A 19,183-nucleotide genomic window follows, 5' to 3' on the forward strand; every position below is an offset into this window, starting at 1 on the left:
CAGCCTCTTGAGAAGCTGGGGTTAAAGCTATGAACCACTAAAGTTTTCTTTCAGGAAGCCTAGTTTTGACAGATCTCTCAAATTCCAAGTTCTGTTAGAAACAGGATTCCAGGGAGGACCTGAAGCTATGCTCTAAAGGTTCTGTCTGAAGGGATAACATAGGATCTGTCGACATTATCCTGGTGTTTCCTGCTTGTGTCAAAATGGATTCCTGGAGAGCCCTGTGGTTGTCATCCAGGCAGTAAACATTTATGGTGTACCATTTCAGGTCCTGAGGCTATCACTGTGTTGGATATGAAAAAAGGAACAGGTGCCACTCCTTTTCCATTGCAGTTTCTAAAGAGCCGCAGAAGGCTTTACTCTTAAAGAATTGTTACAAAGTTGAGATATAGTGTTGAGTCATTCACTATGCTCTGAGTACTGAGGACAAGTCTGGCATACACCTGGGCTAATACACACAAAATACTTTAGTGTGATTTCTTGCATCCATCAAGTGCTAAGTCAACACAACTTGTCAATATGTTTAGAAGTCTGGGTGTCTGAGAATATAGCCAGGGCCTGTGTTAAACAAGGAGACCACATCAAAAGGAGGAAAAGTGTGATATGTCGCTCAGTGGTAGAGTGCTTGTCTAGCAGGCACAAGACCTTGAGTACCATCCCTAACAGGAAGCATGGGGGGGGGGTGGCGTTAAAAGACAACTGGCAGTTGGCACTACCACTGTTATACCAATGATCCCCCGCCTGACATGTCAGCCTTTCAACCCTCAGCCTTGAGTCTAAGAACACAGAAAAATCTATCACCAGCCACATGAGTAATTTAAAGCTTTCTAGTAACTATGTTACACAGCAAACAAAAAGATAAAGTAAATTTAAAAATATATTCTGAGGAACCCAAGATATATAAAGTACCATTCATTATGAAATTAAAAAATATTTCCATGCTAAGCTTTTAGATCCTGCATGTATCTCACAAATAATGCACACTTCGGACTTAGTTTGAAGCGCACGCGCACCGGCCAGATGAGTCTTCATGCCTTTGTGCCTATTTGTTCTTCAGCTGAATGAATCCAGGCGGATCTGCCCCATCGCTTCAGATAGGCTCCGGTGATAGTTGCTTCCTTCACTTCACCGTAACGGTGTTTACTGTTCCCGGTTCGGTGCTAGTCGGCTGTGAGCAAACCAAGGCAGACTCGGACCTCAGACGCACGCGGCCCCGGAGTTCATGTCCGGAAGGCCGCCGCTGGGGTCGGAGGCCGGGATCCAGCGGCCTCGGCCAGCGCCGCACAGTTGGGTAGCTCCCAGAGCGCCCCAACCCACGCAACCCGAATGCTCCGTTTGCACGACTGCGCAACTGCCACGCGCACTTCCCAGCGTCGCCCTTTCATGGCATCAAGAGCAGCAGCGGCGACGAAGGCGGGACTTCCGGAAGCTCGACTCACAACTTCCGGACGGAGGCGGAAGCGCCTCTCGGGTCTGTGCTCGGGAGTCCTGGTATCACTGAGGGGCCACCGGGGCACAGGAGAGGGCCGCCGGGGGTGGACCGGCAGCTCTCGGGTGTCAGTGTTGCGGATCTGAGGGATGAGGAGGGACCATGGCCAGCGACGGGGCCAGGAAGCAGTTCTGGAAGCGCAGCAACAGCAAGGTCCCGGGCAGGTGGGTGTGACGGGGAGGGCCGGGTCGGGGTCAGGGGTCAGAGGTCAGGTAGCTGTGCGGTCCTGTTAAACTGCGGATGGAGTCGTGGTCTAGGGAGGGCAACCTGGGCTCCAAGGAGGGGCACTTGGGCTCCAAGGCGATGTGAATGGCTCTGGGTTGGGGGTCGGCAGTGGGGGCGTGGGGTCTGCGAGGTGACAGTGGCTGCACCTCGGGGCGAGGAGGACGAAGAGCTGCCCCTAAATGTCTCCAGAGCCTGGCAGTTTCTCTTTCGCGAAACTCCTTGGCTCCCTGGGGAAGCTGGAAGGAACTGACGCGGGTCATGCCCTGGAGAGTTTGGTGGAGTCAGGAAACTGGCCGGGCAGAGACAGCGCCTGCTGGGGAGGTCGGTTTCTGTAGGGAGTGTGGTGATTTGACCACTTGATTGGCCTTCTCGTCTCTTTGGGGTGATGCTTTTGCTTTCTGCATGGAAGCGCCTTGTGATTTTCTATGTTCTCACCTTCTGGCTCTAGACTCCAATCATCTGACAGCAACAGGAAACAAATAATACTTGGGTGCAGTCTGGCTCCTAAGTCCTTTGATTGGTCATCCCCTGACGCCTCTCTAGGCCTTAGGGAATGAAGAGACAGTTCATGGAAAATGCCTAAGAACAAATCAGCCACTGACTAGACCATGTTTTAGACAAGCACATTTCAAGTTTTCAAACGTAGTTTATTTGGTTCCCAAACCAAAGACTGAGATACTGACATTTAATATTAGGATGTTAGTCATCCCTTCAGCCCCTAAGATACTGACATTGAAGTAACTTAAATAGAACCATTCATTACGATGGAAAATGGGCAGTGTTCCTGTGTGTTAAAATTGTAAACTTTGACATTCACTCATTCAGCCATAAAATGTACTTTCAAAGTGGTTGGGAGTTAGCAAGAGTTACTGACTGAAGGGCCATAGAGACTTGGAAGATGGAGGAAGTCCTCAGAGGTTCCCAGACACTGTATTTCCACTTTACCATGACCAGGGTTGCTCAAACAGTTAAACAAACAAACAAACAAACAAACAAAAAACCCAAACCAATGTCATAGTTTGAGACAAGATACTAGAATTATAATAGTGAGAATGAGTTCCTACCGGTTACTGGGACAAACACTAAGAGTCTAGTGTCCAGAAAAAAAAAAAAAAGCACGTGGCAGTGTGACTTTTGCCTTTACATCTTGAGGCTTTGGTTCCTCTTGAGTGTGAGCTGTAATTCACACTTAATTAAGTTATTAAGTGTTAACTGATGTTTAAAAATAATGGAGTTGCTGTGTGGAGTTACAGAAGTCAGTGAACCTCCATCAAAGACTGTCTCTTTGTGTGTGGGTGTGTGCTTTCAGATAGGGTCTCTTATATTGCAGGCTGGCCTTTAGCTTCTGATCTTCCTGCCTCAGTCTCCCTGGTATACACGTGGGTGTCACTACACCTCGCATGGTAGTTTGTCTTTGTATTGTGTTAAACAGTGTCATCCCTATTACTTGTACATATGGAACTGTGACTGTGACTTTGCTTGGAAGCAGGGTCTTTCTAGACATCATTGAGCTAAGATGAAGTCATCCTGCAGTTGGCAGGCCCTGATTCAGTCTCTGGTTCCCATAAGATGGTGGAACTTTAGATGCAGAAGAGACAGAAGTAAGGAAGATGACCTTGCAAAGGTCATCTTCTGGAAGCAGAGATTGGGGTGATGTATTTACAAGTCAAAGCCAGGGATTGCTGACAACCATCAGAAGCTAGAAGAGGAAGGAAATGGCCCTCACAGACTGCATAGTCTGCTGACACCTTGGTTTCATGACTCAAAAGGGAATGCATTTCTGCCTCTTTAGGCTACTATCTTTGTGGTTGTTTGTCATAGGAAACTAATGCAATCCTAGTCTTTTCAGTGTGACCCCACATTACCAAAGACAGACAGACTTTCTGTTTGGCTTTGTTGCCATGTTGCATTAAATCAGGTACTTTTGAGAGCAGCTCCCATGTCACAGAAGTGATGGGGAATCGTGTGACTTGCTAGAGGCTGCTGCTGAGGATAGGACAGGAGAGGCTGGACCATGCAGAGAGGCTGTGCAGGCTCTGTGTTGCCCTTCTGCTCTGTAGCCTTCCCTGGTGGCTGTGTTCCTGTTTTGGGCGATGGTCTGGAAGTTTCCCAGAAGGAGAGTGTGCAAAGGTGTGCCCCATTCCTTTTTGAGTTGTTCAGTGTCCACATTCTAGGTTTTTACCTGTATGGTGCAGTCTAGCCGAGAGCTAGGCCAGTCTTATGAGGTGTCACCTGCTCTTTCATGTGGGCCTTATGATTGTCTGCCACCAGGGAAACCCTGGGAAGAGACCACGGAATCTTACCCCAGAGTTCCAGACGGTGAGGGGAGCTGTGTGTAGCAGAACCCCTGTCAGTTCCTTGATAGTGCAGATGGTGGGTGGAGTTCCAGCAAGGACTTGGTACTCCACCGATATTTTGTCTATCAGGGATTTGTCATTTGTAAAACATGGCTTTGTCCTTTAGGCAGCACTCACCAAGGCAGGCTGGATTTAAAACCCCTTGGCTGCTTCTCTAGAAATGTGTGTTCCACCCAGATGTTTCTTTGTGTTATCTCACACCTTTATAACCTAGCTACTGCTTAGCTTTTTAGCCCTATTCTTTTTTTTTTTGAACTGTGCCCCTAGCAGTGCTGATGGACTTTGGCTCTAGGGGCTTCCATATCCCATGCTATACTAGTTTCCCATTTTCATGCTCGTTTATCTGACTGGAATGTTCCTTCCCTCTTTTTACTCTTCACATTTCATCTGCAGCCTGCTTCCTTAATACCTTGCTGGTTCCTCTGCAGGTGGGACACAGGTAACCTTTTATGTACTGGCTTCTTCATTAGGCCACAAGCTCTGCCTGTTTAGGATGTGCCCCTCACCCTGCCTCATCTTCGTTGGTAAAGACTCCGGAATGGTGGTTGATCCCAGCTGTCTCCTACATTAGTCTGGAGTGAGAAAAAGACTTGGCTGAGAGAGCTGCATGAGAGATGGTCTTCCTGTAAGACCTTCTGTTATGGCAGGTACTTCCTGGTCTTTGGATGGGTATTTGACTGAGTCTTTCTTAGGATTTCCTTTTCTGGATGAGCTCACATATAGAAAGACTATACCTTCTGCCTGGAGACTAGGCAGGTGAGTGGGTTTTAGCATCTCTTCTGTATGATAGTCTCCAATGAATGCTATTCCTGGAGCCAGTTTCTGTATCTGCAATGGAATGGAGCTACTTTAGATCAGGTGGCCATGACAGCCAAGAAAAAAATTTGCTTGACCTATGCCTTAGTTAGGGTTTCTATTGCTACAACAAAACACCATGACCAAAATGCAAGTTGTAGAGGAAAGGGTTTGTTTGCCTTACACTTCTATATCACTATTCATCCTCAAAGGAAATCAGAATCAGAACTCAAAATAGTCCAGGAACCTGGAGGCACAAGATAATGCAGAAGCCATGGAGGGGTGCTGATTATTGGCTTGCTCCCATGGCTTGCTCAGCCTACTTTCTTATAACTCAGTATCACCAGCCCTGAGTGGCACCACCCACAATGGGTTGGGCCCTGACCGTTGATCACTAATTAAGAAAATGCCCTACAAGCTGGGCTTAGTGACACACTCCTTTAATCTCAGTACTCAAGAGCCAGAGGCAGGCAGATCTTTGTGAGTTCAAGAACAGCCTGGTGTACAAATTGAATTTCAGAACAGCCAGGGATGTTATACAGAGAAACCCTGTCTCAAAAAAACAAATGAACAAACAAACAAACAAATAAATGCCCTATTGCCAGATCTTATAGAGGCTTTTTCTCAATTGAGGTTGCCTTCTTTCAGATAACTCTAGCTTGTGTCAAGTGACATAAAACTGTTTAACACAGCCTAGCTCCATTCTATCAGATTAAAGAGAGACAGAGACACAGAGAGATAGCTATCTCTTGGACTACCTGAGAGCATGATAAGTTATTCATTCAGTTAATTTTTATTTGACTCCTACTACTTGCCATCTACAAAACTGACCACTATTTGTGCTCCGCCCATAGAGAACTAACTGTTGGATGGTGGCAACCGCCACAAAGCTCTGCAGGAAAGAAGGGTGGTTATCTTAGCGCCAGGTGTAATGGGAGGGTCTCATGGTGAAAGTGGGTAGGGACCCTCAATGAGAAGGTGCCTTCAGTGTACAGATCTCTGCTCCTCAAACAGAGCTGGTGTGAGAAGGGAGCAAGGAACCAAGGTGGCTGTAGCTGAGGGGGAGGACAGGGTTATATGGTCAAAGCAAGATGCCGACTATTACTCTTTCATTCTGAGTGGGTGGAGAGCCTTTGGGGACTTGAGTAGCCATGTGCCAGGGGCAGCTCTCTGTGTAACAGAGTTACTTTAATGAAGAAAAACACAGCAGAGGGGAGAAGGGCATGAGCAGGGTGACCAGGTAGGAAACTCTTGGGACACTTTCAGGTAAAGGACAGGAGTGGCTGTCATTTCAGTGGGAAAGGCAGTAGAGTAGGTGGGTAGTAAGAATCTGAAGGCCTGGGTCCTTGCCTCTTGTGTGGGTCTGTTCTTTTTGGAGCTATTGACTCAGTTGACTCCCAAAGAGCTGTAGCTCTCTGCCATCATCATAGTTGGAATTCCTGCCACACTTTAAATGCTAAGAAACATCCCCCCTCCTCCACACACACCCACATACACACACACACACACACACACACACACACACACACACACACACACACACACACACACACATTGGGCTTGCAATGTGGCAGCCTTTCAGGGTGGAGCTGATGTTTAATGTTTTAGCATGGCTCTGCTTGACTTTGAGTATTGCTGGCAGTAGGCAATGCATGTTGCTGGGGTGGGTGAGGGATGGTATTTGGAAGTGCAATGTTGGCAAGAAAGACTAAGTTCAGCTGTGGTGAGTTCCTGTGTTCTTGGGGTAAGGTTGGGGCAGAGGTACAGCTTCAGTGCTGTGGCTGGGAGAGCTTTCAGCCCCTACTGTTGGAACCTTGAGGAGTGTAAGCAAATGAGACTACTAATAGAGCTGTTTCAGTCCTAGCTGAAGTGGGAGGAGTGTTGGGGATAATGGAGCCATTCAAATGTGTATGAGCACCTTTGACATGCCAGAGACTGAATGCTGGCTGGACAAGCAGATACTACCCAGGGAGGCCAGCAGGGTAAGGGCCAGTGCATGTATGAATATGCATACTGGGGGGCTGGAGAGATGGCTCACTGGTTAAGAGCACTAGGTGCTCTTCCAGAGGTCCTGAGTTCAAATCCAGAAACCACATGGCTCATAACCTTCCGTAATGAGATCTGATGCCTTCTTCTGGCCTGCATACATGTAGACATAAAATTGTATACATAATAAATAAATAAATCTTTAAAAATATGCATACTGACTGTAGTTCTATGATGGTCATAATTTGGGCATGTTGGCAGAATACAAGGATCCTACAAGGGGAAATGATCACATCCCTTCTGAAGACATTCTGTCTAAGTTGGGACCTGGAAGTGGCGAAGGAGTCAGACCCTCAGAGATGCAGGGTGGGCTGCAGAGGACACCTGTGGCTGGCAAGGGGTTAGAATAGCCCAAGCACACCAGGATGTAAAGGCTTTGGAGGCATTTGAAGGCTGTGGAGAAGATCTGGATCTGAATACAGACTCTTGAGAGTACTGAAGGTCATTAAGTAGGGTATAGTGGACAACACTACTGCTCAGCCTTGCAGAGTGAGCAAGAGGAAACAGGCAGGAAGCGAGGACAATGGCAGAGGCTGTTGAAGAGGAGTGGACAGGGTCAAGGCTCTGACAAATGGAACTTGCACATTCACTGATGGCCTGGATGTCAGGGGTTGGCATGATCACCAGCCTGTGGCCTGGGGCATGGTCCCAAAGATCTGTGTCCCCCATCCCTAGAACCTGCGAATAAGCCATGTTACTTGACAGGGGAGTCAATGTGGTCAATCAGTTGGCCTGTACTGGGGGTTAGTTCTGATCTATGTGGTGGGCCCAGTATAACCACATGAACTATTAAAAATGGTTGGAGAGAATCAGAGGAATGGAACTTGGTCCACAGCTGTTGGCCTTGCACAGGGAGGATGGAGCCAGATGCCAAGGAGTGTGGTGTGGTCTTGAAAAGCCTGGAGTAGTGTTCTGCTGAGAATGGGAATGTTGTTCCTTTAACTGCAAGAATCTGAATTCTGCCCATTGCTAGAATAAGCAGGAAATGATTCTCCCCTTGAGCTTCCAGCATGGAATGCTGCTGGCCCACATCTAGACTGTAGTCTGCTGACACCTATGGCCACATTCTAACTTCTATTCTCTGTATGGAGTGTGCTGAGGGTATTTGGTGGGGAGGAACTGCAGGTGGTTCCTAGCAGCTCCCTTAGCAGATTCCTGCTTCTGACTGTGGGCTGGATTATTCTGGTTAGCCTTCAAAGCTGCTGGGTAGCTGCTGCAAAGTGCTTTTGTTCCCAGGTGCTGGAAGTGAGCAGCAACTCTCCTGTCATGTGTCCTGCTAGTCCAGCCCTGACATTAAACAGGCCCTGCCTCTCTTGTCCTTGTTGCTGGCCTGTGTTCTTAGAGATCTATCTCCTGACTTGTGGCTTTGAAATGCTTTTTACCTGGTTGGTGTCCACACTTCTGTTTCTCAGCATCTTGGAAGCCCTGGAGTTTGTATGGGGGCTGTGTTCAGGGATCGGGTTTCTCTTCAAGTCCCTGTTGATATGTGAAGGGTTCCCTGTATGATTGGGTGCTGCGGAGGCACTAGCAGGTAGTTCTACTGTGTGTGTAATTCTTTTTCTTACTCCTCAATGAGAACTTCATGTTGCCATGTCAAATGTCTCATTTCATCAGCAACATTTTGAAAATAAACGTGAGTCATATTTTCCCTTGCATATTTAATATAGCGAATTGATACTGGAATTAATTTTAAATGAAGACAAAAATAAGAAAAAAGTCCCTTGTGCTAGGGTATTGCTCACAGGTAGAACATTTGCCTGGCTTGGCATAAGTAAAGTCCTGGCACCTCTCTCCACAAATCACAGCAACAAAAGCCTGGTAACATCTTGATTTGGTGTTAATTTTTAAGTAGTCTATAAACCACAAGGGCAGCAAGTGGACTCTCAGCTCCCTGTTGTGTTCAGGAAAAAAGAGGAGCGTGGCGAAGTGAGGACAGTGAGATTTGCTCTGCTCTGTTCCCAGATCTCTGTGCTCCACAGGATGAGGGTCATGGTAAAAATGCCATGGTCCTGGACCAGAGAATGACCTTCCTCTTCCTGCAGCTTAGTCGTCTCCCTGCCCCAGGCCCAGTGATCTCTCACTTCCCCGAACCTGCCATGTGGAACTCTGCAGGCCATTCTGTGAGGGGGTCCAGTGCCAAGGACCACGCTTTCTGCCAGCAAGGGGGCTGCAAGGACTGCACACAAAAGTGGGATGTGGGAAATGTCTCTTGGCCTCAGGAGCAGCAGTGTTCAACTATGCCCCTCTTCTTGTGTGGAATCTAGGGATACATCCCTAAAACTCATTCTTAGAGCAGGGTGTCCACGCTGTGCCTGTGCTGTGCCCAGAGCTGGTGGTAGGACTATGGGATTGTTTACTGAGTGCTTGTCTTGGTCCAGGCCTCATAGCCCTTGCTTAGGGAGGGGACTGCGGTTTCCCCTTTACAGATGAAGCAGACTAAATAAAGCCTAGTCACTTGCTCAGAGCTGTTTGGCTTGGAAGCAGAGTCTGGGCTTGAACTGGAGGAGTTTGTCTACTCTATGCCCCAGCTGTAATAGCACAGGGTTTTTCATCCCCACCTCATCCTCTAGCTGTGCATCGCTAAGAAAGCTGACTCACCCCAGCCTACTGGAAATAGTCCTTCCAGGACTCCCACCAGCTTCTCAGAGCCTTCAGAGTGTGCTGGGCCCCTCAGCCTAGAAAGCATTGAGCCCCTGAGCTGCCAGGCTGAATTTGGCTGTGTCTCTGGGGTTGCTGAATTAGGCAAGCAGCTTCTTCCAGGCTCATCCTGGTGTTCATGTTGCAGATAACAGGCAGAGATGTCATAGGATCCAAGAGAGTGGGGCCACTGTTCTTCCCATTCCTGTGGTTTGTGCTAGGAACTTCTGTTGTGAGTACCCTGGCCTTTTTGCTCTCCTTTTCTGAAATGCTGTTTCCTCTTTTCTTGGGACAGTGTGGAAGTTCTGCGCCCCCCCCCCACCCCCCAGTACCGAATGTCACAATGGGGCACAGCTGTGGATTCTCTCATACACTGAGCATCGGGGCTGGGTATGATGTGACTGCAGAGACAGTGCAGGCTGAGCCTGGCCTTGCAGAGAGTCCCTCACCTATGCTGTTTACTCTCCCTACATGGGCTGCCTGAGGAAGCTAAGCCCTGGCCCAAGGCTGCTGGTCCTCTGTGAGCTGGCCGGACCCCTATAGGTGTGCACATTTAACTCAGAGCCCTTCTCTACCTCATGTGAAACATTGGTTCTGTCCCACAGCCCCTTCTCGATATACTTGCTATTTCTAGGATTTGCCCTCTGAGAATGCACCTCAGCTATGATGTATGCACAGGATTTGCCCATCATCCCCTGATCTGCTATCTTTCTCTGCATTCACACGGTGCCTGCCTGAACCCAGCTGTGCATTAGCCAGACCTCAGTGACAGAGGTCCTGAAGCTGCTGTCTGCTTGTTACCTTATATATGTTGCTGTGCTGATGTGAAGAGGCATCTTTCTTTGAACATTTCTACTCCAAGGCCAGATGGATGATGTTGATCCCTGTTATCTCGATAGTGATGAGCTCTCACAGGGTGTTGGGGGATGTTGGCTGTGGACATATGATGTGCAAGGAGCGAGGCAAAAGACCGGATACTGGAGAGTGGCAAGTCCATTAGTGGACCTTAGCATCAGGGACAGCTGCCTTTACCAGTTAGGGGAGCTGCCACCTTGTTAGAACCTATGATCTTGTTACTGTTTTGTGCTGTGTCTTAATGGATTGCCCACCTTTTGAAAGCAACCCAACTACAGGGATGTCACTTGTTTCTTGCCCCCTTTTATGCTAGCATTGGGTACTGCTACTATGTGGTATTTGATGAACAGTTTCAATGAACTAGTCCATGCAGAGCAGGCAGTATTTATGGTATCCCTCAAGTGAAGGTCAAGCTGGGGACTTGATATTTTTCTTTCCTGACTGGTAAAGACTGCTTTGGCCAAAGCCCTAAGGTGGCATGACCTCAGGGCCTCACTCTCTTTCTGCCATTTCCGCAGTGTCTCCAGCCTGTCCTGTCCCACCGCAGCTCTTTAGAGGTACATCTGATTCTTAGGCTACATTATTACTTCCTACCCATCCTGGCCCTCTCATTTCTCCTTCTTGAGCTGACTTTTTTTTTTTTTTTTTTTCTTCTCAAGGCAGGGTTTCTCTGTATAGTCCTGGCTGTCCTGGAATTGCTCTGTAGATCAGGCTGGCCTCTAACTCAGAGATTCACCTGCCTCTGCCTCCTGAGTGCTAGGATTAAAGGCATGCACTACCACCACCCCATGCTTTTTTTCTTTTTTTGAGCTGACATTTTAGTGGGGTTCCCTTGTGCTGAAAAAGATAAACTTTAATCAACCCATTAGAGACTGTGAGCCATCTGTTCCAGGGCTCTGTTCCTTGGGCATCTGTCTGCTGCCCTTCCCTGGCTCACTGTGGATCTACTGCCCTCTGTCTAGTTTGCCCTGCTTCATATGAGTGCGAGCTGTGCTGTGTAACAGGGCTGTCACCTGTGACCTCGGTGATATACTTCACTTGCTCTCCTATCCTCAGGGAGCCCTTCCTGTCTGCTTTGTTCTGGGATCATCAAGCTATACGCAGGGTGGACAATGGAGCATAACTAATGGCCCCTCAGTGCATTTTGGTAGCCAAGGAGTCCTTTTTAAATTTCCTTTTTTCTGCTTTCTGGGGTTGGTGGTGGGCGGGGGTGGAAGTTATAAAGTTTCTGTTCATTTCATATGAAGCACACTGAATGAATTTGTGTGTGTGTGTGTGTGTGTGTGTATGCCTGAGGTAACAGTGTCATAACTCATTTTTCCTCCCCCCCTTTTTTATAGTGATAGCATTTGCATACCATACAATTCACCCATTTAAAATGTCTACAATGCAAACAAATTTGTGTGTGCTTTTGTGTAGGAAGGTGGGTATACCATAACACATCTGTGAAGTTTAGAGGACAAAGTTTGGGAATCTGGTCTCCTTCCCCCTTGTAGGTTCTGGGATTCAAACTCAAGTCTACTTGTATGGTAAACATTTACTCAAGGAGCCATCTTGCCAACCCAATGGTTCAGGTTTTAGAATGCATATTCATAATTATCTAATTATGACCACAATTAATTTTAGACTACTTTCATTGCCAGAAAGAGAAACCTTATCTCCTTGTGCTTTTCTTTCCACCCCTTTCCCTGGAAACCATAATGCACTTCATCTCTGTGGTGAACCTTTACACAGTTCATGTACTGTTACCATACAGTCTGTTTGGCTGCTTTCATTTGTTTGAGACAGGGCTTCACTGTGTATCCCAGATTGGGTTTGACCTGCTACCCTCCTGCCTCAGCCTCTTGAGTCCTGTTGGACCTCCTTTTCACTTTGCTTATTTTTAAGGCTTGTCTATGCAACAGCACGAGGCAGCTGAGGTGTTCCTCAGTTTACACTGGGGTTACAGTCTGGTGTCCTGTTGTAAGCTGAAAGTGCATAAAACCCTGTCACCTGCTGGACCTCCTAGCCTAGGGGTGTAGTGCACTGTGCAGCATCACAATTTCCACTCTTGCTGCAGGGCTGGCTGGGAACTGTGGCTCACTGCTGCTGCCCAGTATTGAGAAAGGTATTATGATACTGTGAGCCTGGGAAAGATCACAGTTAAAGTGTTGTGTGTGTTTTCTGCTGAGTATGTATTGCTTTTATACCATTGTGAAGTTTGGAAATTGTGTTGCACCATTCTAAGTTGCAGGTCATTTGTTAGTTTTTTACTCTCTGCCTGAGACAGGGTCTGGCTATGTAGCACAGGATGACCCTGAATTAAGATCTCCTACCTTAGTTTCCTGAATTCTGGGATTCCAGTTATGCAGCACATACCTGGTTTCATTCATTTTATGATGTAATATTCCCTTATGTGGACAAGCCACTGTCATTCCAGGTTCACCAGGTCATAGACCTTGGGCCCTTTCTGAAGCGTGAACTCACAGAGGTAATAAAAACTGATTTATTAGGGTTGCAATGAAAAAGGGCAAACTCACAGATAACAGAGTAAGGCTCAACCACTGCTGATCCTGCGCTACCTCTCCACCGCTTGGGCTTCCCACCACGTCAAGCATGAGCCAGAGCAAGAGACAGCATGCTGTCTTTCTCCCCCAGCTTTTTCAGTCCTCATGTAGCACCCCAGGCCATGCCCTAAGGCTAGTACCCCAAAGCTATTGGTGGAAAGAATTCCCACACTACTTTTCTACTTGTCATGCTGGGCTTTCTTTTCTCCAGCTCTGTGTGACCTGCATCCCTGAGAACTCTGTTCTTTGACCTTCTGGCTCAGTGACCTCAGAGCCTCGTTCATTAGAAGGCTAGATAGAGACAGAAAAGAACTGTATATGCTACTACAGCACTTAGAGCACCCAAGTCTCCTCCAGGCCAAGAAGAAGCGTCACACACATTGGCAGTTGCTGAGTTTTCACCTTGCACCCAGTTCCTTTTCCCTGTGTCTAGATAGTCATTGTTCTGAGTTACACCTTCATTCTCATGCATGCTGTACTGTCTGCTTTTATGTCAACTTGATACAAACCAGAGTCATTTTGAAAGAGGGAAACTCAATTAAGAACATTTCCCCAACAGATTGACCTGTGGGCAAGCCTGTGGTATATCTACTTGATTAATGATTGATGTGGGAAGGCCCAGTTTACTGTGACCGGTGCCATCCCTGGGCTGGAGAACCTAGGTGCAATAAGAAAGAAGGCTAAGCAAGCCATGAGGAACAAACCAGTATGCAGCGCTCCTGTATGGCCTCTGCGTCAGCTCCTGTCCCCAGATTCCTGCCCTGTTTGATTTCCTGCCCTCATTGCTCTCAGTGATGGACTGTTACCTGGAAGCAAAAGCATGAAATAAACCCTTTTTTCCACAAGTTGCTTTTGGTTATGGTGCTTACCACAGCAATAGAAAACAACTTAAGACACACATGGTAGGAATCTTTGCATTCATGTACACATGCAAAAATGACAGTTTTTACATGAACACTTGCTAGTTACATCTGTTGCACATTAAATACACGTGGGTATATTTAACTTGCTTTCAGTTTACTGTTAATCAATTATTCAATCTTCTTTTGTCCACTGTGGTTAGTTTCTGTGTGTGTCTGTTGTGGCTGGTACCTATTATGTGTATACACTCACATACTTTGCTTTCTTTGTATTCATTTCTTAGTTGATAATGAGCATCTAGGAGACAGAGCCTGGAGCCTTCTGCATGCTGGACGAATGCTTTATCACTTACTCAGCATCTTGGTTGTGTGTGTGCTGGGGGTATGGCTCAGTGCTAAAGTGCTGGCATAGCACACAGGAAGCCCTAGCTCCGATGCCCAATCCTGCTAAGATTTTTTGTTTTTTCTTCTTAGTATCATAAACTTTGCCTAGCCTCTTCTCTTACATGTTTACACAGTTTTCTGTGGCTCTGTGTCAGGATGTGGTAATATATCGCGTTCTTTTCACAAAGAATCCCTAGTGTCCCAGGTTATTGCTGAGTTTTAAAAGATGTATCATTTATTGAAAAGCATATTTATGGTTTTTTTTTTTTTTTTGGGAGAGTGGTTGGTGATCATCCTGCACATATACCTCTACAACACACCCCCAGCCATGAATGATTTTTACAGAAAGGTTTCCTTGTTTGAGAGAAGTATGCATGTTACTTGCCACTGCTTTTCAGTGGCTTTGGTAAGTCTGTTTGTCTTTTTTAGAAATGCTAGACCAAATAAATGCAATTTTAATAAGATAAAAACGAGGCTTCTTTAAGTCTGAGCTTGAACTTTGTTGGAACATTTTCTACTCAATAAACACAAGTGGTTTGCCTATGAAGAATTAATGAGTTTCCCTCTCTGCTGGGAGGGAAAGGCCTGAAGTCTTTGATACTGCTGCAGAGACTTTTATGAAAATGACATGCAAATAGTGCCCTGCAGGCCAAGCTGCCTACTGATTTGAATATGAATATATCAGGGAATAAGAAGAAGCATGTGAATGTTGGAGTCAAGATAGATTGGCAGTAGTGACAGGTACTCCATGTGGGTCACCTTCTGTGTATACAGTGCTACCATTGTGGCTGTCTCGGCCACAGCGTGTGCTTTGTTTCTGTTTGGATGCCAGGCTTCACACTGGCAAGCACACACTGCCTCCAGTCTACACCTGCACCCTGTGTGAATTCTCATCTCAGTTCACGGGATGGGGAACTAAAGCCCGGAGAGTTGACTTGCTTCAAGCTTTGCCGGCCAGTAAGTTTTGGTGCTGGAACTGGAATCTGGGTCTCTTGACCTCTTCACCCTGAGAACTCTGCACCAGTGTTAGGACACCTCTGTGAGGTTTGGGGAAAGGATACTCCAGGTTGTGCATGATCTCAGTACTATATAATTTTTCTCTCCCTTGATATACAGTGCACATCTGATTCTTTAGTGGTCAGTGTAGTCAGGTACTGCACAGGACCTTGGGGGCTTGATTCTTGTCCCAGGATGTTCTGGGAGTCACTGGGAGGACTTGAAGGTTGGGGCTGAAATAAGGCTCTTCACTTTCTTGTCTTACTGTGATCAGTGGCTGCTGCTACAGGCTGCCAGCTGTGATGGGTCAGTTGATAGGTATTCATGGTATTCATGTCACTTCTTGTGACTAGTTTGGGTTTCCTTGTAGAGTATTGTCTGGGGTTGAAGAGAGAAAACCTAGTCAGGTGGAAATTGTGGTCAAGGTTCAGCAAGAATGTTAGTTCTCCATTTCATATCCCATGTAACGGCACTCAACCCTTTTATATCCCATGTGACTACACTCACCCATTTCAAATCCATGTAACTGTACTTACCCACTTAAAGTGCAAGTATTTCTCCATTGTTCCCCACTTTTCCATTGAGGCAAGGTTTGTCAGTCAACCTAGAACTGGATGGTGTGGAACCACTGGTCTTGCTATCCAGCCTGCTCTAGGTTTCCTCTGTCTCTGCCTCCTGAGGTTAGAATTACAGGTGAGCTGCCATGCTCACTTACCCATTTGCTATTTACCTGGGTCCTGGCAAGGGGGTGGGGGCATCCAAACTCCTGTCCTTCTGCTTGCTTGCATGGTAAGCACTTTAACCTCTGAGCCATCTCCTTAGCCCCATCTGTCAGGAATTCTCTGCCTGTCCCTCTTTTAGTGTGAGACCTTTTCAAGGGAAAATGAAGACTGGAATTAATGTGAGCCCATGGTGTGTTCCCATGGGAATGATCACAGGGCATTCTAACACCAAGCTCCTGCTCACTTTGATTGGCACTGTGAAGACCTTAACACTTCCGACTAGATGATGATATTGTACCTATTTTTGCCTCTCTTCTGTCTAGTCATAAAGTTGTTACCCAAAAAGTGTTTGTTATATTACACTAAAGCAGACACTTGATATAATTAAAATATTGTGTTATAGGCATACAAATGAGCTGAAAACAGAACAATGCCATATTTTAGTTTGTCTTAAAGGTGTCCTTAAGCCAGTGAGGAGAGGTAATGCAACAGTGGTGTTGGGCCAATTGCCTCTTTAAAAGTTTCTGTCTAGGCTGGGCATTGGTGGCACATGCCTTTTAATCCCAGCACTCAGGAGGCAGAGGCAGGCGGATCTCTGTGAGTTTGAGGCCAGCCTGATCTACAGAGTGAGTACCAGGATAGGCTCCAAAGCTACATAGAGAAACCCTGCCTTTGAAAAACCAATAAATAAAATAAATAAGTAAATAAATAAATAAATAAAAATTAAAAAAAAAAGTTTCTTCCAAACTTTGTGATGATGAAATGTGATGGCCGTACTGGAAAGGGTAATGCACTCCCCAGGTTTTGGACATGGACATCTTTGGTAGACTGCTATCTTGCGGGCCATACTGCATGAATGACAGAGAAGGAATTCTTGCTTTGCAAATAAGTAAGAGGTCGAACTATTGTTAGCAGATGGACTTAGGATATGAATAGCTTACATAAAGAAGAGATTCCAGTGAACAATATCTGAGGCACAGAGCCAGCATGGAGATCGCTTTCCTTCTGTCCAGTTAGTGGTGTCTGGCCATCTGCCAGGCCTTGCTGGGGGAAGGAAACTACTTGACTGTCCTTTGGCAGCGTAGCCAAACCTCTTTAAGTGCGTGCCTTATGCCCATGGCATTCCCACTGCAAGAATTTGTTCTCAGGAGGTTATCAAGTGGTGTGTGGGCATTCCTCTCCAGAGGTGTTATTGCTATCCTTGTAACCACAAACAATTTTAAATCAGTTCTGTGTTTCACAGTCAACCTTGGGTAAACTCATTATGTTGTAGCCATATGGCAGCACAGTGTGAAATTAGAAGTGATACTGTCCAGGGAAGTGGCACAGGCCAGAGATGAGGTAACCAGTGCTCATTCTATTCCTGTGGTGTTTAAAACATTTAATGTTGAAATAATTAAGATTTACAAGGAGTTGCAGAGGTATATGTAGGGAAATCCAAACACTCCCAACCTCATAGTAGGCTTTTAAATTTACATATGCTACTTCTAGTCTCTTTACACATCAAGTCACACATCTTTTTTTTTTTTTTTTTGTCTTTTTGAGACATGGTTTCTCTGTAGCTCTCAACTGTTCTAGAACTAGCCCTGTAGACCAGGCTGGCCTTGAACTCACAGAGATCCACCTGCCTCTGTCTCCCAAGTGCTGGGGTTAAAGGTGTGAGCTACCACCACCCGACAAGTCACACATCTGAAGGGAAATAAATGATTTAAGTAAACCGAAGAAGAAGGAAGTAATGATGTGGGGAAATACTTCACAGCCTATTTCAGAGTCAGGAAGGTAGGGTTTAATTTTAAGGAAGATTTATTTTTATTATTATTTTAAATAATCTTATTACATTTTTATTTGTGTGTGTGTGCGCGCGTGCACCACAGCATGCAGCTGGAGGTCGGAGGACAACTTGTAGGAATTGTCCTGGGGATTGAACTCAGTTTGCCGTGATTAGGGCAAGCAGTTTTATTCACTGAGGTGTTCTGGTGATCCTATTTTTTGTTTTTTCTTTTTAATTATGTTTGTGTGTGACTGTGCAGAGATGTGTGTGTAGGAGTGCAGGTACCTGTGGAGGCTAGAAAAAAGCATCTGGTTCTTTGTAGTTAGAGAGATAGGTAGCTTTAAGCTGCCTGATGTGAATGCTTGGAACTGAACTTGTGTCCCCTGCAAGAGTTGTATGTCTTCTTAACTGATGATCCATCCTTCCAACCCCAGGATTTAATTAAAAATGTTTTATAAGCTTTTTCTTGGAATAGATGGGAATCAGCACAGAGACCAAAATCACCACTGGTCAATGTGTGGAGAGAGAGATGCTTCGGAGCACTTAGTTAAATGGGATGTCCTTATCAAACCCCGCCCCTCAAGGCTCAGGGATCTATGTAGAAGAGGAGGTAGAAGGATTATAAGAATCAGAGGTGGCGGTTGATTCCAAGGAAACAGCATCTTCTAGACACAACAGGACTGATGCACCTATGAACTCACAGACACTGTGACAGCAGGCACAAGACCTGCACAAATTCAAACCAGACAAAGTCCTAGCATTGTTTGCAACTGATACCTGCTAGCAAATGGACAACTGTTGCTCCAATAGAGGCTGACTGGGTATATTAACCACATTCCAGGGTAGGCCTCATGCTCAGGAGTGGTTGGTCAACACAAAATGGATTCTGTTTTTTTTTTTTGTTTTTTTTTTTGTGGTGCACTTTTTGTTTTGTTTTGGTATTTATTTATTTATTTTTTTCTCGAGACAGGGTTTCTTTGTGTAGCTCTATACACAGGCTGGCCCTCGAACTCAGCGGGCAGATGCCCGCTTGCCTCTGCCTCCCGAGTGCTGGGACTAAAGATGTGCTCCAACACTGCCCAGCTTGGTTTGGTATTTTTTGTCATATTATTTTGCTGTTGTTATTTTGATTTTTTTTTTTTTTTTTGAGAGGGAGATGGGAAAGAGCTAAAGGTGGGGAAGACTATGATCAAAGTATATTGTATGAAAAAAATAAAAAAAATAAAAACACCTTTTAACTCTAGAAAAAATGCTATAATTATATCGTGCATGTGTCACAGTGCTTGAACGGAGATCAGGGAACAACTCTGGGCATCGGTTCTCTCCTTTCGCCATGCAAATGATTTAGCCCAGCAATTAAACCCAGGTTGTCAAGTTTGGCAGAATGAGCCGTAGCCAGCTGAGCCTGCTGTGCTCCCAGGATTTCATTAAAACCCAAAACAAAACATGTGTGTGCTTACCTAAATTGGTCTTTGTGTTTCTCTTTGCACACTTCTTTCT

At 46.0% G+C, this 19,183-nt stretch overlaps 1 protein-coding gene across 4 annotated transcripts in view; it reads left to right on the plus strand.

Annotated features, from left to right (window-relative positions):
- Window positions 1–1,435: 1,435 nt before the first annotated feature.
- Window positions 1,436–19,183, plus strand: part of Tbc1d22a (TBC1 domain family member 22A) — a 333,288-nt gene continuing 315,540 nt past the window's right edge. For 3 of the 4 annotated variants that reach the window (XM_027396204.2, XM_027396205.2, XM_035440810.1), the window contains exon 1: window positions 1,436–1,653. In XM_027396204.2, coding sequence (XP_027252005.1) covers window positions 1,592–1,653 — 62 coding nt within the window. In that variant the 5' untranslated portion in view covers window positions 1,436–1,591. The remainder of the gene's footprint in view (window positions 1,654–19,183) is intronic. The other variant, XM_027396206.2, reaches the window with a different exon arrangement.

This window comes from Cricetulus griseus, chromosome 2 (genome assembly GCF_003668045.3).
Source record: "Cricetulus griseus strain 17A/GY chromosome 2, alternate assembly CriGri-PICRH-1.0, whole genome shotgun sequence".
NCBI classification, from domain to species: Eukaryota; Metazoa; Chordata; class Mammalia; order Rodentia; family Cricetidae; genus Cricetulus; species Cricetulus griseus.